Source organism: Arabidopsis lyrata (genome assembly GCF_000004255.2).
Source record: "Arabidopsis lyrata subsp. lyrata unplaced genomic scaffold ARALYscaffold_1, whole genome shotgun sequence".
In the NCBI taxonomy this organism is placed as follows: Eukaryota; Viridiplantae; Streptophyta; class Magnoliopsida; order Brassicales; family Brassicaceae; genus Arabidopsis; species Arabidopsis lyrata.
The window spans coordinates 7872904-7896317 of record NW_003302555.1 but is presented as its reverse complement, the minus strand read 5'-3'; the positions used below and the strand labels follow the sequence as shown (position 1 = coordinate 7896317).

General features: G+C 31.4%; 3 protein-coding genes across 3 annotated transcripts; 1 reads left to right on the top strand and 2 right to left on the bottom strand.

The window, feature by feature from the left end:
* Positions 1-133: 133 nt before the first annotated feature.
* On the top strand, positions 134-2270 carry LOC9326360 (uncharacterized endoplasmic reticulum membrane protein YGL010W). The gene is made up of 4 exons (XM_002892965.2): positions 134-817; positions 1489-1551; positions 1660-1731; positions 1857-2270. The coding sequence occupies exons 1-4, from the start codon at positions 455-457 to the stop codon at positions 1977-1979; spliced, it is 621 nt and encodes a 206-aa protein (XP_002893011.1). The 5' UTR covers positions 134-454; the 3' UTR covers positions 1980-2270.
* Positions 2271-8655: 6385 nt separating this feature from the next.
* Positions 8656-10677, bottom strand: LOC9329073 (transcription factor MYB122). The gene is made up of 3 exons (XM_002890250.2): positions 10385-10677; positions 9894-10023; positions 8656-9412 (listed from the first exon to the last, which is right to left on the bottom strand). Exons 1-3 carry the CDS (start codon positions 10515-10517, stop codon positions 8899-8901), a joined length of 777 nt encoding a protein of 258 aa, XP_002890296.1. The 5' UTR covers positions 10518-10677; the 3' UTR covers positions 8656-8898.
* Positions 10678-15683: 5006 nt separating this feature from the next.
* LOC9326357 (transcription factor MYB34) lies at positions 15684-18891 on the bottom strand. The gene is made up of 3 exons (XM_002890249.2): positions 18313-18891; positions 16943-17072; positions 15684-16340 (listed from the first exon to the last, which is right to left on the bottom strand). The coding sequence occupies exons 1-3, from the start codon at positions 18443-18445 to the stop codon at positions 15788-15790; spliced, it is 816 nt and encodes a 271-aa protein (XP_002890295.1). The 5' UTR covers positions 18446-18891; the 3' UTR covers positions 15684-15787.
* Between the last annotated feature and the right edge of the window lie 4523 nt (positions 18892-23414).

Here is a 23414-nt window from a genome sequence, read left to right as displayed (position 1 = left end):
GTCAATTCAAACTTTCCGCTTACGTCTTCTTCCCAAATAATGTACATTAATTATTCGTTTGAATAGCGCATATTAGCAGCTATCGCAAAATTTTGAAATGATATATTCCATCTAATTCAACTCTCTATTCGCGCATGTTAGCAATCACAATAACACGTCTACTCTTCTTAGCAACTAATTAGTCAAAGTTGGAAAGAAATCTCCGGCAAAGTCAACTTCTATCGCTTGAATTCTTGAATGCGCAGGTTAGCTTAAAACTAGCGCATGTTAGCTTAAAACTAGCGCATGTTAGCATCGTTTCAGGAAATTGGTAATCAAACTTTCCACTTTCGTCTTCTTCCCGTGTCTGTCTTTAATCTCCCCTGTTTGGTGACTATATTCCAATTTCCACCAATCTTCTCCTCAAAAAACATCTCTCTCTTATCTCTTTCCTCTTCCTCAAAATTCATTCACCATGAGTCGCATGATGGGATTGTTCGATCTCGAGAAACACTTCGCCTTCTACGGTGCTTATCACAGCAATCCGATCAACATTCTAATCCACATCATCTTCGTTTGGCCAATCGTCTTCTCAGCTTTACTTCTCCTCCACTCATCGACCCCAATTTTCGATCCTTCTCAATTAGGGTTTTCTCAATCGTTGACCCTCGACGGCGTTCTGCGATTTAACGTTGGGTTTATATTCACCTTGATTTATGCTCTGTTCTACATTGGTTTGGATAAGAAATCTGGATTTGTAGCTGCTCTCATGTGTTTCTCTTGCTGGGTTGGTTCCAGTTTTCTCGCTGCTCGATTAGGATCTTCTCTTGCCTTTAAGGTCAGTTTTTTTTTTCTCCAATCTTAATTTAGGGTTTTTGAAAGAAAAAAAAATCATCTTTTTGGAGGAAATAATTGCCAAGGAGCATGTTTATGAGAGAGTATGTGCATCCATGTGTTAGTCTCTGTGTATATTTATATGAAGTGAGTGTGGTTCATGCATTTATTGTTCATTGTTTTCTATGCTTTGACTTGAAAGCCCCTTTATATCATTGGTTATGGTTCAGGGAAGAAGAAATAGATTTATTTATATCATTAGTCCTCATCTCTGTCTCTGGGTCCCTTCATTAGCTATTAACGTTGAGACATCAGTACTAATATCCTGTCTCTGGCTTTGAACATTCATGATTAGTTATTGCAGCATTTGTCCACTTTTGCACGATTCTGATTCCTTGGTCTTAAGACTTGTCATGTTCGTAGTGTTCTTGACTTCTTAGTGAAGAGGATTTGATGGTCTCAGATAATTAGACATATGTGTTGTTCTTTACAACAAACAGTTGTGATGGTCTCAGATAATTAGAATCTATGTATCTTCTGTGGTCTGAATCATTTGATTAGTTTGTTATATCTATTCAAGAGAAAAGGGGGAAACAGTAAATACTTGTCGAATCCCTTAGTTGAAATCCCTCCGTTATGTAGAGATACTGTAACAATTTAACGGTCTCTTCTCAGGTTGGGTTAGCATCTCAGCTGTTATGTTGGACCGGGCAGTTCGTTGGCCATGGAGTGTTCGAGGTAAGTTCATTTGGCTTTTAGAAATCATTGTTTTGATTCTCCTTTGCGTCTTGTCATCCGTATTCAAGAGGCCTAAAACAGATGTTATTGATTCTTGTCTACTCACAGAAACGAGCACCTGCGCTATTAGACAATTTACTCCAAGCTTTTCTCATGGCTCCTTTCTTCGTGTTGCTCGAGGTAAAAGATGTTGATTTTATGTTATATGTTTTGTTTGTTATCTCCTGCTACCTTCTTACTACTGCTGTGGAAACCGTAACCAGAAAACTTGAAAAGTTAATGTAGAATTGTGTGAATGAATACAGGTTCTTCAGTCAGTTTTCGGGTATGAACCATATCCCGGTTTTCAAGCGCGTGTGAATGCCAAGGTAGAAAGTGACATCAAGGAATATAGGGCAAAGAAGCAGAAGAAGAATAAGATCACATAAGTTTGGATTATATAACTGAAGAACTTGAACCCATTCTCGTGTTTCTATAACCGAAATGATAATAAGACCACCATGGATTGGTGTATATGTGTGTAAACTATATGTTTCAATATTGAAAAATGCAATATGTTTCGGTCACTCAATGATCACAGGTCAATTGTTGTTCCGTTCGACTTGTTTTAGTCCGTTCTGGCTTAATCGTCTGATCTTATTGTTTCGCATAGCTAATTGTGATGTAACCATTGGGATCCTTAGATTTCAATTGTTTATTGGTAAGTGTTGAAGTGCAAATATTATGTTTCTACGACTCTAACTACGTGATTATATATTGTATAATCCATTTTAGTTCAACATGTTTGTGTTTGAGAAAACAGATTTTATAGAAAATCAAATTTTTAAAAAAGAAAGCTTAACAATGCTAATAGATAAACAAAACTCTAAGTGGGTGCAGCCTGGAGTGCAACTACGCGGGTGTTTGGTCTGGGATGGATCCGCTATGACCCCTTAGGCAACGCCCCGACTAGGTCCTCGGACTCAAGGCACTTATGGCATAGACTCTGGCACTAAGGAGTGCTCTGTTTTCCTTGAACATGGACCCGGTTCTGGACAACACCAAGCACTTGGAGATGTTCTGGGATTCTCAATCCTCATCTCCTCCCTCAAATCAAAAGCAAGCTCTAAGGAACTCAAAGCTATCCTGCATGATATCACTTGTTTGATTGAATCTTTTTCTTCAACCACTTTCAATTTCGTCCCTCGTTTGGACAATGTTGTAGCGGATTCTATCGCAAAGGCTGCCCTTCTTGCAGCTAACTCTCCCTCCTTTATTGGAGTGTAACATTTCATCTTTCTAATTCAATTTCAGTTTGATCAAAAAAAAAAACTCAATATATCTAATACTTAAAATTTAAAAGCAACTCATTATACACATGTGTACGGGCAGCAAATGACCCTTGTATGAGAGAAAAATATCTAGTTGCAGGAAACCAAACTCAAATATCTCAGGGAGGATTTGAGTACTTTTCTTCGAATGTAGTTCGATCACTGGAACATAAAACATAAAACATACTCTAGTAAGGCGTGAGAGAGTATATCACTTATGTAATTAGTGGCAATATAATGTCACTTATGTATATCCTTGAGCATAGGAGTTCGACTCCAATTCGCCCACAAATGGTTGACAAAAAAAAAGTTTAGTAGACTCGTTTAAAAAAACATAACGGTGCGAACAATTAATTGTTTTGATGTGAGGTACGAACTACAAAGTGATTCACTTTTTTGAGTAATCCTAATTGTTTAGACCATCTACACAATTTATTCTGTATTATATATACATTTCTATAGTAATTTTAATTTGAAAATTTAGATTTCCTTCTATAACTAATGTATGTGTGTATAACGTAACTTCATCTTTCATTAGAAGAATCTATAATATACATTGTTCTATTTTATATGTGTTTTTAAAGATTTTTCGTTTTTCTGTGCAAAATCTAATTTAATTTGATGTTTATGACTATTTGTACTATGTAAATGTCTTTTTATCATTAGCTGAATTTTTAACTAATTATGGCCAAAAATAAAAATATTTAATTGTTATAGATAAACATCTTCTAGATGGAAACGGAGGTGGCCAGGTGGGAGGAATACAACTTCTTTTTTTTTTTTGCCTTAAATCAAATACTTTATTCATCTTTTCTCTTCTCCCCCAAAGTGAAACATTGTTTTGAGTTTACAACAGATGAGATATAATAGATATGAAATGCGACAGTTGATCTAAACAGTGGATCACATAAGTAGAAAGATAGATAACGAAACTTTGGTGAAGCAGATATTGTTGATTGAATCTTGTTAATTAATGTGGATTGTGTTAGTTTAGTATTGGATGTACCTAAACCAAGTTGAGAGATATTATGATTCAGCAACTTTCTTTATTGTTGATACTTTAATCCATTTATTAATAGTAGTAATCAATCTTGAAAAAATCCTTAGAATAATAATGCAGCGTTGAAGAAAAAAAAGAACAATAGTAATGAAATGTTGAAAGGGGAAGAATAATAATGAAGTGAGGGCGCATAACTATCACGTGACTAAATGTGTAACGCAAATCGATAACGAAGCGCGTTTTCCATGTGTCCATAACGATGCCGTCTTAAATGTTGGTCTTATTGGTTTTTTTTTTTTTTTGTCATCCGAAATTGATTAATTGTTCAGAATAATAATTTCTGAGAAATGTTGTTTACATAGGTGATATAAAGCAATTTTGTACAAATTTTTCGTGCAAGAATACCCGTTTCTACATTAGCATTACGAAAAATTAAAGATAAAAAGAAAGATGAGAATTCTTCCTTTTCGCTATGAAATTCCTCCAAATACAATGAAAACGTCGGCTATTTAGTTGGAAAATACACCATCTTCATTCAGTTGGTCTTATTGTCTTAACGATATTGTTTTAAAATTCTACTTGGCTACGAATACTCTATGTCACAAAACTCACAGCAATGTCGATATTTCTCGATTTATACCGTATTTTTTCTTGCACCATATTTAATATATGCGTTGACTTCTATAAGCCGTCGTGCTAGTATTTTAGTAGTTTCCAAAAAAAAAAATTTTACAGCAAATAAAAGAAGAGAATTATTATGTAAAGTATTGTTAATATGAAATTGAAACGTTTTTTTTGTTTTCTTTGTCAAATATCGATAAAAAAAGCTAGAATGTGTATGGATCGTTACATTCGATTTGAAACGTTTTCCTTCTGTTTTCTTTCTCAAATATCGATAATTAAGAAAAGCTATAATATGTGTGGGTAATATATGTGCTACTGCTACATGCTTGAACATCGGAAGCTTATCGATATTCGTCTTTTGAATATGAAACTTATAATTAAAGCATAATTTCTTAGGATTTTTTTGTTTTTGTTTTTTTTTTTATGTGTCTCATCAAGCCAATAATGTAACTCGACGAATTAGTAATTAATGCATATGGTTCTACCAGCAATCCTACATTACTTATACTTAGTATTTATTTTTGTATTCCCTTCGTTTTGTTTCACAAATCACTATTACAAACAATGTTATATATACAGTTCATAACAAATAATACAAAAGGATATTATCAAAATAATTTGAAAAAACAAAAACATCAACTTCGTACATTGAATACATAACGTTGCATGATAAAATCCAAAGCAGCGTGGACCAAAAAAAAAAAAAAAAGGAAAAAAAAAAGTACTGCAATTATCACAATAGTTTTGTCTTCTTCTCTTTTTATGCTTATTTTCCTAATAGTTTCTGCTCTTAGAGAAGCCCAATGGTGGAATCCTTAAAAGGACTCTTAAACATTTTTTAATCATAAATTATGATAATTTTAAAATTAAGAGTTTGTGATGAATCCTTAAAATTTTTTGTGTCCAGTGGTAAAATCCTTAAGTGGGTTTCTTAAAATTAAAAGTTTTTTTAATCACGTTTAGAAATCTGCTAATTTGGATTAATGACGTTAACTTTAACGATAAGGAGGAGGGTTAAAGTTATGGGCTTAATTATTAATATATAGATCATTTATGTTATTCGGCCCATTGTCAAAATTATTCAGCTCGAGGTCGTCTCCAATCTCACGCCACCGATTCCAATCGCCAACCCTCTTGTCTCTCTCTCTAATCCCTCTTCCTTGGCCGCATAAACAAAACCATCGTTGCCGGAGTTTTGATCTTCACCGACTGAACAACATGTCTGTTTCTGATGAGGAAGACGAGTGTTTCCCTCGATTGATTTGTGTTTATTCTTGATTATATAACTTTGATTTTTTCGTTTAATTCATAATTGATTTGTGTTTATTCTTGATTTATTTGATCGAATTTGGATTTGGTCGTTCTTACGTGCATTGTGAATCGCGAAAACAAAGTGAGAGAGAGAAAGAGAGAGTTGGGCAAAATGAATCGCGAAAGAAACAAAAAAAAATTGTTTTCTCACTTTTCAAACCAATGACGCGGTGACACGTCAGAGTCTCTTATCAACCCAAAAAACTCTAAAACAAGAAACGTTTCTTGGGTTTAATATCAATTTTGGGGAGAGTTACACAATGGCATACTTTTCTGGAGTTTGATAACAAAAGAGACACATTCTAAGATTTTCATCTTTTCTTTACTGTTGAAATTCAATCAATACAATTATGCCCCTGCTTTACAATACCAAGCCATACAAACACTTTTCTTTGTTTTTTTCTTCTTCCTTCGCCACATCTCTTTCTCCCACTCTCTCTCTTCTTTTCTTATTTTTTTTCTCATTCTTTTTTTTTTAATTATCACATTAATTACTTAATATTATATATATTATCGTTTTATTTTAAACAACAAATTAAGATTCAATTTTTCCTATATTTTAAGATCTATTTTGCTATATTTTAGATGAATAACTATGTTATATATTATCCACTTGTGATTGAACATTTGTTCGTTATTAACTTTACATCCAGAGATACTTGAACAAACATACTACACCAACATTTTTAACTACCAATCATCCAAGCATATCCGCTAAACTCAAACCGATATGTAAATTCGTTTTAATGAATAACACTAAATCATAACCCCTACTTTGTAAACCCAAACCAATATATAACTTCGTTTAAATGTATAACTCTAAATCCTAACTACCTTAAAAATCCAAACCGATATGTAACTTTGTTTAAATGTATAACAACAAACCCTAATCCCTATCTTATAAACCCAAACCGATATGTTAGTTCGTTTAAATGTATAAAAAATATATTTTAACATAAATCCTAAACCTTAATACTAAAAGGACATGTTTTAGGATGTCAATGTGTAGCTTATCTGTGTCAGATGTACCTATGTGGACGTGACCATTGGCAGTTATGGTAACTTTCTATTATGAGACTTTTGTAACTTCTTTAAATGTATAACTCTAAACCCTAACCCCTAAACCTGTAACACTTAACGGTATATCGTAATCCATAAACCCTTAATCCATGAACCCTAAACCCTAGACCTAAACCTTAAACACTAAACACTTTTAACGATTTAAATAATCTATCCATGTGGAGTTGACCATGAGAGCAGGAAAATACTCATTCAAACACTAAAATGGGACATAAAAAATTGGCACATGTATAGTCCACCAAGAAACCTTATCCTTATTAATCCATGTGGTCAGAGTTTAGCGGATATGCTTGGATGATCGATAGTTAGATATATTTTTGTAATAGTAAGTCTCATAATAACTTTTTGTTATGAGACTTTTGTAACTTCTCATAAGATTTAGATTCTCTCATCTCTAACCAAAGTCTCGTTTCAAACACAACCCTAATTGAAACAGAGTGTGTGGCTTTGCATACCATGGATTTGCATACGAACGTGTCAGCCAAATTATGTTTATTAATAATACCATCCATGACATTGTGAACAATTGTTCGCTTCGACATGTTCATACTATCCATGTACTAGCCTACTGGATTCGAACAAATGGATGACTTAAATAACCACCAGCTTGAAAAAACACAAATAAAAGTTTTGGGTAACTGTATGTGCTTGGTGAAGACCTTATGTATTGTCGGCTAATTGAAAATCATCAAGACTTGTTGCATGCTTGGGACACCATCACAACCAGCAACACCATAATGGATTTAAGGTTCTCTAAACACTTTCAGATCATCCACTTGGATTCGGCCATAAACACTTGTCCATTTTACCATAAGCACTTGTTCATCGTAGTACTTACGAAAGTTAATAACACCAAGATAGTCAACATACTTGCCATCATCCATATATACAATCTTTGATGGATACCTTACTTGTCATGTTCTTCTCTTTTTTCAAGCTTTGCTTTCACCATCTCTCACCTTGTTCTTCTTCTTCTTACCCTAATTTCAAAATCCAGAACTATCCACCGAAATTGGCGGATGTATAGTCCACCGAAAAACTTTATCTTTATTCATCCATGTGGTCAGAGTTTAGCGGATATGTTTGGATGATCAGTAGTTATAAATATTGGTATAGTATGTTTGTTCAAGTACCTTTTAATATCCATTTAGTAATAAACAAATGTTCAATCGGAAATAGATAATATGTAATATAATTATTTACTTAAAATATAGCAACAATGGATCTAAAAATATAGAAAAAATTAAATCTTAATTTATTATATAAAAAAATATACAATATATGCTATGTTAAGTAACTAAAATATAATTATTCACCTAAAATATAGTAAAATAGATCTTAAAATATAGTAAAAATGAAATCATAATTTATTGTAGAAAGAAAAATATACAATATATGTGATACTAAATAATTTAAGTGATTGAAAAGAGAATGAGAAAAAAAAAAAAAAAAGAGAATTGGAGAAAAAAAGAAAGAGAGAGACGGAGTAGTGATGAGGAAAGAAGAAAAAAAGAAGAATAAATATAACTAAAATTGAAAGACATAAGAGTTGGTTTGGTTGAAGGGTATATTAGTCATAACACACAAAAGAAACTTGAAGAAAGTATAATGTGTGCCAACATAAAGACAGTGAAAAAGTATAAGGCGTAAATATCTCATCAATTTTGATTTAAATTTGGGCTTTTTATTTCAAGAAATTTTAGCTTAGAGCCCTTTAAAAGCCACCATTAATGTATATATGTATTAAAAATAGAAAAAGCATAAGAAAGAATTGCATACTTTTATTGTCAACAGACAACAGATGATTTTCTTCACGATCACCAAATTTAATTTATGAACTTTCCTATCATATTCCGATCCTCTGCAACCATTTATATGTTAGTATAAGACTTGGGCCACTTGGCTATAAAGAAATCATTCTCTAGGTCCTAGTGGTACATGTGAATGCTCGACGATCTAACACAGTACACTATATTGATTAATCAAAGGAAATATGTTCATTAAAACTCCAAATGATAGTATTTATAGTCTATAGACTCCATCGTACGACATCGTTTCCAAGTCCATAACACCAATCTCCTCCATGAAACGCCTAATTTTCTCGTCGTCCCACATCAGAAAATCATCTTCTTGATAATCATTAGCTAGAATCTTCTCATCATCCTTCTTCAACTCTTCTACTTCCAGGTCGTCTTGACCATGGATGCTTGTGATTCTCGGATCCGAGAAGATGTTCTTGATCACGTTGTCCACACAGTGTTGTCTAGATGAGATACCAGTGGCGATCTTGTTAAGGAGATGGGCTGAGCCGGAGGGCGAGGAGAAGGAGGAAGAATATGGACTCGCCGTCGCGGAAGAAGAGCTGCTGCATTCTGTGTTAAACGACGGAGTTTTGACGGCGAGGTTATTGATGATAGGCTGGTGGGTCATTGGGTCAACTCCGTTTCTCTCGAGTCTTTTCTTGAGACAAGAGTTCCAATGGTTCTTGATGTCATTGTCTGATCGATTGGGCATCTGCTGCGCTATGGCTGCCCACCTGCAATTTTCAATAAACAGCAAAAAATTTAGTACAAATTACCATTAACATAAAAGTCGCAGAATAATTAATTGTATCAATTCCGACCCAAAAAAATCTAATGTATCAATCAATTTTTATTCAATTTATAGAATTTAGATTTTATTACTTAAAACTTTATATACAGGATATATATAGCAACCTACCACAAATTAAAGTTTTTAAAAGTATTATTTTCAGTTTCACTAATACATCATTTGTATTTCCTTTCATAATATCTCTTTTAGCAGTATGAAAATGAATTCATAAGTAATAAAATTGTCTTTTACATTTATTTCTTACAAATATATGGTGCCAGTTTGACTAACATAAGCAGTTTCCGAAAACCCTTTTCCAGAAAAAAAGAAGAAGAATATAAGCAGTTTCCTCACTACTAATCTAATCGTGTACTGACATACATATGGATTCTGACAAAGAGGTATTTCTTAATTGAGTAATTAACCTGTTCCCGAGAACAGAATGTAAATTGATGATAGCTTGTTCTTCTTGAGGAGTGAATTTGCCTTTCTTAATCCCAGGCCTTAGATAATTAAACCACCTTAATATGCAGCTCTTTCCACATCTCCGCAAACCTTTTTGATCACCATAAATGTAAGATTAAAAATGTGAAAAAGTAGCAGTAAATTATCACCATAAATGTAAATTTTGTGCTTTTGTTGGACTGTATAAATAGTGGCAAACACAAGGGTAGTAAACAAAGGACGGTATAATTTATGTACTTAATTATTGACAAAGAAAAAAATGGAAACAAAAATTGGGAAGATTTTAACTTTTCGAAATTTATGTGACTCAAAAGTTTGAGGATCATATGACTTTTTAATATATGTATATACAGTAGTATATTTGTTAGTATATATAGATGTGAAAAACAGCACATGGAACTTGGAACACATGCATCCTTCGTTTAGTTAAATCTGGAGCTTAGATACATACCAGCTCTGCCAGGGAGGAAACGCCAGTCACCGATGCCGTATTCGTCGATATAAGCGACGAGTTTCTGGTCTTCCTCCTCCGTCCATTCTCCTCTCTTCGTCCCGTCGGCGTCGAACCACGTCGGTCTCCCCATAAAATCTCTCACCACACGTGTTAGCCTTAAGATAGGAGACGAGATGGGAAATTTTTTAAGGATAGTAAATAGTTTATATGAAAAGATTGAGCGCTTTCAGATTCACACAAGCTTTGGCTTATTTATTTATAAATGGTCCTCTTGAATGAGTGAGAGTAAGAGGCTAGTGTATAAATAGCCTCTCTTCTTTATTTGACTAAAAAGAAAGAAAAGAAATGTTGTTTTTGGTTTATATAATTATTTCCTTTTTTTTTTGGTTAATTACTAGATTTGAACCCCCTCATGTTATTTAAGATTTTTTCAAAAAAACAATTTTAATGTAAAACAGTTACAAAAATTACTGAAATGAGTCGTATATGCCAAGAGTAATTAACTATTTAACTTCATGTGTTGAATTGGCACTTAATTGCCGAGAGTTATGTAGTTAAGGTTTGGCCAGAGATGTATAAGTTAAAGAGTTATAATTCTTAATAGTTCATGTACTGAATTTTTTTTTCACATCATTTCCAGCTTTGACATGTCAAATACTAGTTTTCTTCCTCTTTGCTTCTGTCTAATATATAAAAAAGTATAAAGTCAAGGAAAAGATATTTCAACTAATTATACAAAAAATGGTAAATTCTGCATTTTTATTTAAAAATTTTAGTTCTACGAAAATAAATGATTTTCTGTTGTTTGGTTAAGAAAATCGTTTTCATAGTTTCTCTATATATGGCCCATGTAGTAACTAATCTCTTGTCTCTTCACACGTGCTTATATTACTTCTTCCATAAAAACCAAATTCTTGAAAGAATATGATTTGTCCCATTTTTCGGAAAATTAAGTGTATGTCCCTTTCCTTTGCTGCGTATAATAATAAATCTACGATGATTTCATTTATTTGTTTTTAATTATTTTTATTATGTTAATATGGAGAGAAGCAATATACATGGACGCGTGAAGATAAAACGCCACTAGAAATTTAATTTTCTCAAATGGAATGTTTTGGACCTTTTGGTGTGGTCGAGATAATGAGATCGTATATAAGTAGTATATAACCACGGAAAATGTGCTTAAACATGTGTGTCTGGTACTCTCATTATTTGCATACGAACATTCAGTATGCGCGATTTTTATAGAACTTATTTTTGATAAAATAAATCTACAGTTTCATTAAGCTTTTTTTTTTATAAATTAATTAAGTTAAAAGTAAAAAATAGTTAAATGTAGATTTTATGGATGATTTGGATTTATCGAGGTTTTGTACAAATTGTGTATTCGTATTAACATATTAATCTTTGTGAAACATAAGAAACATATTATAATAGTTAATCTACTTATTATTAATTGATTTCGAACTAGAATTGCATGCATATTCACACAATATCAGAAATATTATAAAAAATAATCGAATTACAAGAATCACGTAGTAGTATAGCACAATAAACTATGACGAATATAACGATACAAATGGTAATTCTGTCTAGAACTCAAGGATACATGTTAAAAATCGAAAGTTATATTAATAACATGCATTTTCTTACAAATCATCAATTAGCTAGTTTTGAATTGGAAACATATGTTTACATAATTACATATAAAACTATAAATTATGTCGTTGGGCAAAATTTAAAGTTTATGCCTGAATATATACATATATATATTTTTATATATGGTTCACACTGAATCATTGACGAAAGGAATATTTTTTTGGAAAACAGGATGATAGAGTCGATGTTGTTGTGAGCCTATAGAGACCTTAATGGCTTAATTTCTTACTTTTTTTCATCATCACCTTGATTTCATTGACTAGTTGATAAGAGATGTCACATGTGGAGCAGCATGATGGGTCAGAAATGTAGACAATTCAATTTTCTGAATCAAAGTGTCAATTTTGTTATTTACCAAATATATCAGTTCTCTAATTTTTTTAAATATAAAAAACATTTTATCCTAAACATGAAGAAAAGTAGAGGGGTCAATTTTGTTTTAGTGGACCTTCAATTTTTTGTGTTTGGTACTCCCATGTCCCAAATTATAGGATGTTTTAGCATTTTTTCTTTGTTTCAATTTATAAAATTTTCGCAGATTTCTATGTATAATTTATGTTTATTTAATATGTTATGACCATTTATTTAATTATTCTTTAATCTTTGTGATTTTACACAAAACATCTTATAAAATGGGATATAGTGAGTAATTTGTTTTTGTCATCTACTATTTTTTTTTACGAAAAAGGAAACACAAAAATGACAATAAATTGGACATCAAAAAGGAAAAACAATTGAGATGAACATATAAAATGAACAAACATAAAATTGAAAGTCAATGATTGGTACCAAAAGTTTGTGTTATACCCATCAAAAACTAAATTTCATGACTTGAATCAATGTTAATAATTATATGCGTGGCTTAAACATAGTTATGGTTGGATTAAACATAGTTACGGTTTTGATTGTAGAACAAAATTGTACCAATTAATTTATAGTTAACCTCAATTCGGCTTGGATTCAAATTCATTTTAGAAATTCGGTTCTAGCTAAATACCCAAGTTTTGCAACATCAAGTTTCGGCTAAAGTGGGCTTTAAGAGTCCAAGCTAAACACAGGCACGAGCATGACATGTGAAAATATCCATGACCAAAACCAAGTTATTTCATTGGTTATGGCCTTTAGGCTAGACGAAAGCTTACCAACACCAATAAAAGTTGGTAGCCGCCAGAAGATAATCCCGACTAATCGGCAGATAGAAGCCGAAAAAAAATTCGGAAGGCAAAAAGATTTTTCGACTTTCTCTTTTTCTCACAAATTTTAGAGAGAAAACAGAGAAAGCTACTTACTTGATTTTTTATTATTATTATTTTAACCAAATTCGTAAAATATAATATAGTGATTTGTGGTAATATCATATTTTTGTCAAATATTCATGTTCGAAAAAAAACAGAAATAGCCATTTTTTACAAATAGTCATTGCAAATAAGTCAGTAACAAATGCGTACTTGGCGGAGCGGATCAAGCGTACCAAGTGTACCGGACGGAGCGGATCAAGCGTACCAAGCGGATCGATTGGAACAAATGCGGATCAAGCGTATCTGGCGGAAAAAGTGTGGATCAAGCAGATCTGGCAGTCGAAAAAATGTTTGAATGGTGAAAGCGGTTCAAGTCGTGCGGTTTAAATATTTACATAACAAAAAATATTAATTGTTAGATAAAATATTTTAAAAAGTTATACAAATTAATATTAAATTAAAATAAGCTAATTTACAGAATATTATACACATAATAATAATTATATTAAATTAAAAAGTACAATATTATTTTGCATTTTTGAATATTTATTTTTTCAATTCATTGTAAAATATTTACATGATTTTGGTATTATTAACATATCTTAGTGTTTTAGATACAAAATACTAAAACAAAATTCTAACAAGTATAACAGATAAGTTTTCTTCTAAACAATTATCTAATTTGTCATTATATATTTATTTTGAAATCAATAAAGATATTTAATTTAGAAAATTTGATTTACAAATATTATATATATATATACACTTATGGTTATAAATATATTTGTATAACTATAAAATAAGTAGATTTGAATTGAATATAAATTATTCAATATAAATATTATGAATTAGTTCAAAAACTATGATATTAAAAAATATTTAAAAATGCTAAGAAGTATGAACACATCACAACCACAGCAAATAACAAGAGTTTTTACTGTACAAAGCAGATCACATATTTTCTTCATAAAACGGCGTTCCAAGTTAATTGTTTATTATTATTTTTTGGAAAGTTGCTTGCTTTCTCTCATATGTGTGAATGGCAAAATATTTGCGTTACGTCCGCTCCGCCTATAAACCGCTTTTGAACCGAGTCTCCATTCAGGCCCTAAGACTGTAAGCAATAGGCTTATTGCCTATCATTCTGACTTATTTGCAATGACTTACTGCAGCAATATATCGGCTCCGAATGGAGAAAGCGTATCGGGCGGAGCGGATCAAGCGGATCAGGCGTACAAAGCAGAACAAAAGCGGATCAAGCAGATCTAGCGGTACAAATGCGGATCAAGCGGTTCGAATGCTTTAAAATATGTGTTGAATGGTGAAAGCGGATCAGACGGTGCAGATAAAATATTTATATTATAAAAACGTTAATTTTAAATAAAATATTCTACATAAATTAAAATTATTTATAAATATGTTTTATGTATGTTTCTAATTATATTATGCTAATATTTTGAATTATACCTGAAAATATATTTATCAGTATTATTACTATGTTTCAATAAATTTAAATGTATTAGATTATAATGAAATACTTATAATACATACATAAATCCATATAATTTATTTTTTATTTGTGAAATAAAATAATATACATAAATGATATTAGTAAAACTATAAATGATGTGTTTTATACTGATTACTAAAATAATTTATGAATATAGCAGTTGCTCCACTCGGCCCGCTTACATTTTTACATTTTTTTCCGTTTACCTCGTTTTTTTTTTTTTTTTGGGCTCATATCTCTTTTTGGCAAGATCAAATCTTTTACTACAGTACTCTTACTGCAGCAATATATATATTTATGCCACTTATTAACAAACATTTGTTTCAATATATAATAAATATTTAAATATTCCATAAGCATTTAAATGTTTATATATCTTCTGCAAGCGTGACCTTACATTACAGATATATTATATAGTTTTCCATCTCTTTAAAAATATTATAGACTTATTTTTACATCAAATATTTAATCAAATTAAATTAAAATCTTTCCCAGGATTTCGTTTAAATTTATTTTTACAATTGTATGTCCTAACTGAAAAACCTATTTTATATGTTAAACACTCTCTCTCACTCTTTTTTTCTGGATAAAATATGCTACACGACTTGCTCTTTATGTTTAGGGAACTATTTTCTCTAAGTCAAAGTGGCCGGGTACACGTTAATATTTTTATTTTTGAATGAATGTAAAATTTTATTCATACAAAAAACTATTTTTACAATGAATGCATCATTCTTTCAAAAGTTTTAGAAAAAGAAACAGAGTTTATGAATTAAGTTAAGCTTGCCAGTCGAACCATATCGGAAGGCCATCGGCATATATATGTTTGCGGAGATCTGAGTTGAAGGGAGGAAATCTTGTTCCGTATACCCGATCTAGACACTTGATATAACTGAGCTGGTCCACGTTAATATTCATTTTTGCAACATTAATTAAAGCATAGCTAAATTAGCATATGTTAACAACACATCCATGCACTCACACTACATTGAGTCAGAAGAGATGATCAAGTATGTGAGTACTGTCGTACATGACAGCGTCGTACGAAGTCATCTCGTACTCCATTGCACCAATCTCCATTAAACGCCTAACTTCCTCCACGTCCCATATCTGAATATCATCTCCTTCACTACCGTCAATCTTCTGATCCATCATTGAATCTTTTTCTTCTCCTTCTTCTTTTTCTTCTCCTTCTTCTTTTTCTTCTTCTTCCTCTTTTACTTGATCATTGCTTTCGATTATTGGCTTCGAGAAGATGTACTTGATCCGATCGAGACTGTGTTGTCTAGATGAGATACCTGCGGCGAGCTTGTTGAGGAGACGAGCCGAGCCGGAGGAATGAGGGCTTTCCAGCGATGGGGACGTCGTGGTGGAAGAGCTACTACAATCTGCGTTAGTGGTCTTGATAGTGAGGTGTTTGATGATGGGCTCGTGGGTCATCGGGTCGATTCCCTTTCTCGAAAGTCTTTTCTTGAGACAAGAGTTCCAATGGTTCTTGATATCATTGTCTGTCCGATTCTGCATCTGCTTCGCTATGGTTGCCCACCTGCAATTTTTCAAGAGTACCAACAACAAGATTTAGAATGCCCTTTATCAAAAAAAAAAAAATAATAAGATATCTTTGAAAAAAAAAACGGAAGATCCCAAATAAAAGTTAAATTAATTAATCTCCGAAATTCGTGGAAATATCAGAGCATGTACAGTGGGAGGTTCTCTCGAAGTCTCTTAAAATATATTATTATAGTATACATTAATTAATTTAATTGTATAATTAAATTTTAAGTAATAAATTTTATTTATAACCAATTACAAGTTGCCATGTGTGACATAAGTCTCTCAAAAAGTTCTCAAAAGTTCTCATGTGAGAACTCATGCTCATATCTCTATCTTAGTTTTTTATTATTTTCATTTTTTGTATTAATTCTTGAAAACACTTGTTAATCATTGTATTAGAACCTCCCACTACACATGCTCTCAGTTTCAATATAAATTAACGTTAGAGCTAGTGGTTAATCATTACTAAAGTGTATATATATGGATTCTACCAAAGTATATAATGTTACATATATTTAGTATTGTGCATATAACTTGATAGATAATTAAACTTTTTGATATTCCCGTTTTGATGTAAAAAATTTTAAAACTAACCTGTTTCCAAGAACAGCATGAAGTTGGATGATATCTTCTTCTTCCTGAGGAGTGAATTTGCCTCTTCTAATCCCAGGCCTTAGATAGTTAAGCCACCTTAATCTGCAGCTCTTTCCACATCTCTGCAAACCTGTTTTCCATGATAAATAATTCGAAATGGCAATTTTTATGGTAAAAAGAAAAAGAGTTTTATTGTGCTTTCGTACGTAGTGGCAAACAAAAGTAGCTGCCAAGAATTAAACTTTTTAGCAACAGTGGAGAACTGGAAAGCAAGGAAAATGTAAAGCTTTAATTAACATTTCGAGATTGGGTCTTTTGAAAAAATGATTTTTTTCCAACCACTAAGTATGTATATGGACAAAGCCCAGGGAACACCTGTCGGTCTTGGGCACCGTTAATAGATAGCAATCATTTTTTATAGTATCATATGGATAGAATTGGTATGAGTTTCTACTAAATAGATTCGGGGACGAATAAAATAATCATCTAAAAAATTTATATTCAATCATGGACTAAAAACCATTATAAAATATGGGTGTATGTGTACGTACTTTTTAATTTTCATTCTTATTTTGGTTAAAATCATTAAAGGAAAAAAAGTCATCAGTGTTTTGAATCCAAAGAACATGGATTCTACTATTCACTTCAGCATGTAGATGAGAATCTTTACATATGTAGCAAATTTCCAATCCCGATAATTTCGGTGTGTAATATACCCACTTATGAGTTATGACTTAACTCATCATAGTCCCTAATAATACAAATGAGAACTTTCAGCAAAAAATAGGGAAAAAAGTACAAACAAAGTATCTGCAATATTTTCTAACCATTTTAAAATATTTCAAAGACATATATACGAACCAAAAACAATGTTAAACATTCTATAATTAAGTACCCATGTCTTTTTTTCTAAAGGCTAATTGATTTATACATGTTCTTAACCCAACTTTGTTGCTATATATACATGCAGTAACTTGCTTTCATAGGCAGCAATTAGAATTTATCTAGACTTTCTATAAACTCCTTGTTCCAAAAAGTAGTTTATTTAAGAAAACAGAGAAGAAGAAAATATGTTGTAACACTGGTTTGCAAAAACAAAACATATAGATGCATGCACTTCTCTATGATTATGAATATAAATACATACATATATCCTTAAATATAAATGCACTTCTCAATATGTTTATGAATATAAATATAAATATCGAAGTATTTTGCTACATATATATGCAATAAATATGAGCAACTAGAATTTATCTAGACTTCTACGATTAAATCCCTTGTTCCAAAAAGATATATAATGAAAAAGCGAAGAAGAAGACACAATTTTACCATGAACACAAACTATAAATGACATGTTTATATTATACCAGCTCTTTTGGGGAGGGAACGCCAATCACAGATGCCATGCTCGTTGATGTAAGCGACGAGCTTCTGGTCTTCCTCCGCCGTCCACTCTCCTTTCTTCATCCCTTCGTCGTCGAACCACGTCGTCCTCCCCATTTTTCTCCGGCCAACAAATCTATATCGTTATCCGGGAAAAAAAAACCAATCTAATATTGCCACGTTCACCACCTCACGAAAAGACACTATTTAAATAAGTTAAATTATTTATTTGAAAGTGAGTCTCTCTCTCTTTACACGTTTTACTTTAGTAGAATGGTCTCGAGAGAATGAGTAATGGGATGTTATTCTAATTAGGGCTGTACAATTATTTATAGCCCCTCCTGTTTTGGTTTTATTATATTTCGACCGTTGGATTTTACTTCGAATTCCTTGCCGTTAGATTTCGTTTTTTTTTTTTTTTGGTAGGGTGAGGGCTAGATTTCGAAAAGTTGATTATCAATGTATCAAGATTTTTTTTCTAAAACCATACAAAAATACCCAAACCTTGCCAATATTTATGTGTTAGGCAAAAAGGGAAGAAAATAAGATCATAAGTTCATAACTAACACCTTGACAAGTTCTTGTAAGTATATATCTTTGGTTATATTAATTTTTTTTAGTTATCCAAAGATCAAAATCTAATAAGAAGATTAAAAAAGAGAAAAAAATAAAATAATAAAATTCAATTGTGATTATATATTTATTTGTTCGTAAGCATGAAAGTTTTGATAAATTTGTGTTTGATCAAAAAATCAAAATTATCAATATATATTAATTTTTATAGAACATTTTAAAAATTTGTTAATAAATGTTCTATAAAAATGAATATATACTGATAATTATGGTTTCTTACATTATTTTATTTAATTAGTCACTTTAAAGTGACTGACTAAATAAAATAATGTTAATTAGTCTGATAGATTATTTATCATTATATTTAATGAAATATTCGTAGACAGCCTAGAAACAAAAGTGGTTAGAAGTTAGAACTAAAGTAAGATAATCTTGTTATAATAAATGGTAAAATGGTATTACTATTATTCTATACCCACACATGTGAATACAGAATACTGAATAGTATTAGTTCGTTGTACGTATTATACTTGGCTAGTAACAAAAATATGATAGTCGTACTTTATAGCTAATAGGAACTATAGTCAGGATATATACTAAATAAACTATTGGAACGGTTAATTAGTAGAAGAGTAAGTGCTAAGGCACTGGCGCACTGCAGATTGCAGATGATACAATTTCACTAAGTCAAGTAAATAAATCCAAGAAACAGTAAATAATCGACCAGTGTTGACATGTATCTTTTTTTTTTCTCACATATTTGTGAATTTTTCAATGTTATGGAATAGTTAGACGTATAATTAATATAGAAAGAAGGAGGATGGTCCGTTGACTGCAAAAGACCTGTCTTTCTTGGTCGAACGAATTCCGTCTGTGTGAAATCTTTTTGCTTTCTCATCCTTTTCATTTTTCCTCATTCACACTCATGCGCCTACTCAGAGCTGTGGTGTGCAAAACTTATCACTGATGTGGGAGACCCTCTTCTTTAGTGAATTCTCTAGTCCACATATCATCATTGCATGATAGACATTTTCATGTTACGAGAAATAATTCCCAACAATCATTCACTTTTTCTTGTTTTTTTTTCCTATAATATAATTATCTTTTTTTCAGTGTATACATATAAGTTTCTTGTAATTTGTATCTGTACTTTTTGTTTTGTATATGTATATATATATTTTTTTTCGTTATGAAAGTCATCTATCTATCTCTTTCGGACAAAGATTATCCCTTAGTTTAAGTTTTGTTTTAAGTAGATGTTTTCTTCTCCTACAATAGCTACAAACATATCAAGACAAAGGTGATAGAGGTCTCATCTCTCTTCACAAATTAAAAAACTATATTTAATTTTTGGACCATATGAAAATATAACAGGATTTGGTTTAATTTGTTAAATAGTTTGTCCCAGACAAAACAAATAGACAATCAAATATAGTGATTATGGTTTTGATTAGTTACATAAAATAGAAGTGGTAAGGATTGTAAGGCCTTTTATGTAATGTAACCAATCATAGGAATTATACGAAAGTGTGCTTTAACAAAATAAACGCATTGCATTTGTTTAAAAGAAAAAGAGTAGTACAAATGTAAAACTACTAAAATAGGATTATTGTTTAAAATGCCATTTAAAAAAAAAAACTTACGAAAATGCCTTTTTTTAAATAATTTACGGATTTTGCCATTTTTTAACACTTAAAAATGTACGTATTTATGATTTTTTTTTGCAAAAATATAAAGTGAAGTGGTTGTACAAGGTGGTGAGGTGATGCTAGATTTTCTTAACCATTTTACTTGTATTTATTATATTGTTTGTGACATGTGCTCAGCTGATGTAGTACAAGCCAATATGTCATTTTTAACGGCTTAAACGCGTCATCAAATAATTGCTTCTCTCCGTGTATGATATATTCACATGATCAAAATGATTCAAACAAGAAAGAATGACATGACACTTTTATTATCGAAGGTAAAGTGTGAAAACTTCATCTCAAATATTCTAAAATGTAAAAGGAAAGAAAAATATTTTTAAAGTATACGACTTTTATCGAATTTAAGCACGTGTCTATAATAAGCATGGACCATGGTTAAACCAAAAAAAAACAGATTTGTCGTTTTATACATTATTAATGCGTGTAGACAACAGTGAGAACTGAGAACATGATTAACTCGGCTCAACTATATAAAAGTGTGAAACCAAAACAAATTATAAATAATTTAAGTTTCTTGCATATCCTTTAATTTACTTTCTACCATTACAAATGAAGTTTTATCTGTTTCCATCTAATATATAGATTTTTTATTATTATTGTTGGGTCGACAAAACTTGATCCATAATTCAATTTTTATTACAAAAATCTAATTTTTATTACGAAAGATAATACTGCAGCTAACTGGAATATTGACAAAAAAGTGTTTTGAAAGTATCATATATGAGTTCTATGTATATATACAAACAGAAGTCACATGAAGGGTTTCTAGAAGTCCCAAAACATTTGAGATATGAATCTTGTAAATCTGTGGTTGAAATTGAAAAACAAAAACTAAATGAAAGATGAAAAAAGAAACAAGATAAGGTTGATGTTGTTGTGAGTGTTTCTTGGGATGTGGTATGGTTGTCCCATGTGGAGCAACATGATAGGCCTGAAATATAGAGATTTTAATTTCAAAAGTCATTTTTTTACTTTAATAGATATCTCTGGCTTTTTTTCCGAATTTGTCCGAAAAATCCCGGACAAACAGAGATAGACAACCAATTTTGAATTTTCCAAAACACGTAAAATATATTGAAAGTACAGAAATAACTTTCTTCTGTGAAGATGTGGAGATTGAGATATCCATATTTGAAAAGGATGTTTCAACTTTGTTTACAAAAATATATTTAAGGTATCATGCTGTGTATATATGATATGTGTCTAGCTCGCTAGCTATTCTATTTTTATATCGGTTCAAGCTTCTTTGTTAATCAGATTTTTTACCGTATGTGGAGGCAAAGAAAGATGAAGGTGTTCAACTTAAGAAAAATGCCATTTATGTATTACATATCATTGTGTGATTAGATTTAAGAAAATAATAAGAAAACTTAAAACGATAACTATTAGATAAGATATTATAACTATGTGAGTTTTTGATATCCAGATTAACTCTGTAAGCTATTGGCTATCCACATTTTTGAATGATTTGAGCGGATAACGAATAAAAACAGATATAACGAATATTTTTCCGTAACTTTAGTTTGAAAATGAGCCATACCGGCCTGGTAACAAAGCTCGTGGGAGTGACCATGTAGAAGTGACATCAAAGAACATAAGAATGGGCTAAGTTCTTCAGTTAATCTTATTACAACCGAAACCCTGATGTCATCGTTTTATTGTTGACATCCATTCAATAGAAGATTTACAGGTTGACAAAATTATGACTCGACAACAGTGATATATGTTTCAAATTATTTTATGATGTACTATTTATTTTGTTACGACAAGTAATTATTATTGTTCATCGTTTAATGTGAATTCCAACATAGGAATTCTTTATACATTAACATTTATTTTTTGTGAAGCAGTCCATCAAATGTCATCCTCTGTACTGTACACTGGACAACCAATTCCGCAACACTGGTTGAATTTTGATCCCATAATGTTTTTCTACCTCATTCAATTTATACTAGAAATTACAATGAACAATTTTAAAAAAACTCGTCATGTCAGAGTCGTTTTGAATACCAAATAAGTCTGTCTCCATGCATGCCCCTATATATATATATTTTTTGTACATATATATATCAAAATATGTCTCCCGTTCTCCGTTATATAAATCGTGAAATCATATATTCTATGTAACATTATTAGGAATATAGCCTAACTTAACCCAAAAGCTAGCTCAAGAGTTGATGATTGCTCAGTGGCGGAGCCAGAAAATCTACTCGTCGGGGTCAAAAAAAATTTTAAACTAAAAAAGCAGAAATTCAAATTAAAAAATAAAAAAGTCATGACAAATACAAATTTCAAAGATACATTCGACGTTCACTCATGTTTTGGAATCGTTTTATCACCGATTCGTTTGTAATATTGTCAAGTACCTGTTTTTCGATAAAACAAATTAGACAATTACTTAAAAATACATCACCAATACGGTTACGCAAAGTCGTCTTCACGAAAGTCATTACGGAGAAACATCTTTCGACGGTTGCAGTCGCAACAGGAAGAATCAAAGATAGCTTCAGAAGCCGATATACCAAAGGATGTGAAAGATGTTTTCTTGTCTCCACCATCACACGAGCAAGATCACCAAGACTCTTTAAATCTGTAAGCCTTTCATCTTTTTGCACATTATCAAGGTAGATGTCAAGATGATGATCAAGAGATTTACGCTCCATAAAATCAAAGTCGTCTGGATAAAACTCAGCCAATCTCTTGAGCAACGACTTATCAAACTGACAAAATGAATCAATCGGACTCAAAGATGATGTGCAAAGAAGTAGTTCAGAATTCACCTCATCAAAACGATCATTAAACTC

What these genes read in the sequence shown, in the direction of transcription:
- LOC9326360 (XM_002892965.2), top strand. Translation starts at nt 455, where the DNA reads ATGAGTCGCATGATGGGATTGTTCGATCTCGAGAAACACTTCGCCTTC. An exon ending in GATCTTCTCTTGCCTTTAAG is followed by an intron (nt 818 to 1,488) that starts GTCAGTTTTTTT and finishes GTCTCTTCTCAG; the next exon opens with GTTGGGTTAGCATCTCAGCT. An exon ending in CTTTCTTCGTGTTGCTCGAG is followed by an intron (nt 1,732 to 1,856) that starts GTAAAAGATGTT and finishes GAATGAATACAG; the next exon opens with GTTCTTCAGTCAGTTTTCGG.
- LOC9329073 (XM_002890250.2), bottom strand. Translation starts at nt 10,517, where the DNA reads ATGGGGAGACCGACGTGGTTCGACGCCGACGGGACGAAGAGAGGAGAA. An exon ending in TTTCCTCCCTGGCAGAGCTG is followed by an intron (nt 10,024 to 10,384) that starts GTATGTATCTAA and finishes GTGATCAAAAAG; the next exon opens with GTTTGCGGAGATGTGGAAAG. An exon ending in CATTCTGTTCTCGGGAACAG is followed by an intron (nt 9,413 to 9,893) that starts GTTAATTACTCA and finishes TGAAAATTGCAG; the next exon opens with GTGGGCAGCCATAGCGCAGC.
- LOC9326357 (XM_002890249.2), bottom strand. Translation starts at nt 18,445, where the DNA reads ATGGGGAGGACGACGTGGTTCGACGACGAAGGGATGAAGAAAGGAGAG. An exon ending in TTCCCTCCCCAAAAGAGCTG is followed by an intron (nt 17,073 to 18,312) that starts GTATAATATAAA and finishes CATGGAAAACAG; the next exon opens with GTTTGCAGAGATGTGGAAAG. An exon ending in CATGCTGTTCTTGGAAACAG is followed by an intron (nt 16,341 to 16,942) that starts GTTAGTTTTAAA and finishes GAAAAATTGCAG; the next exon opens with GTGGGCAACCATAGCGAAGC.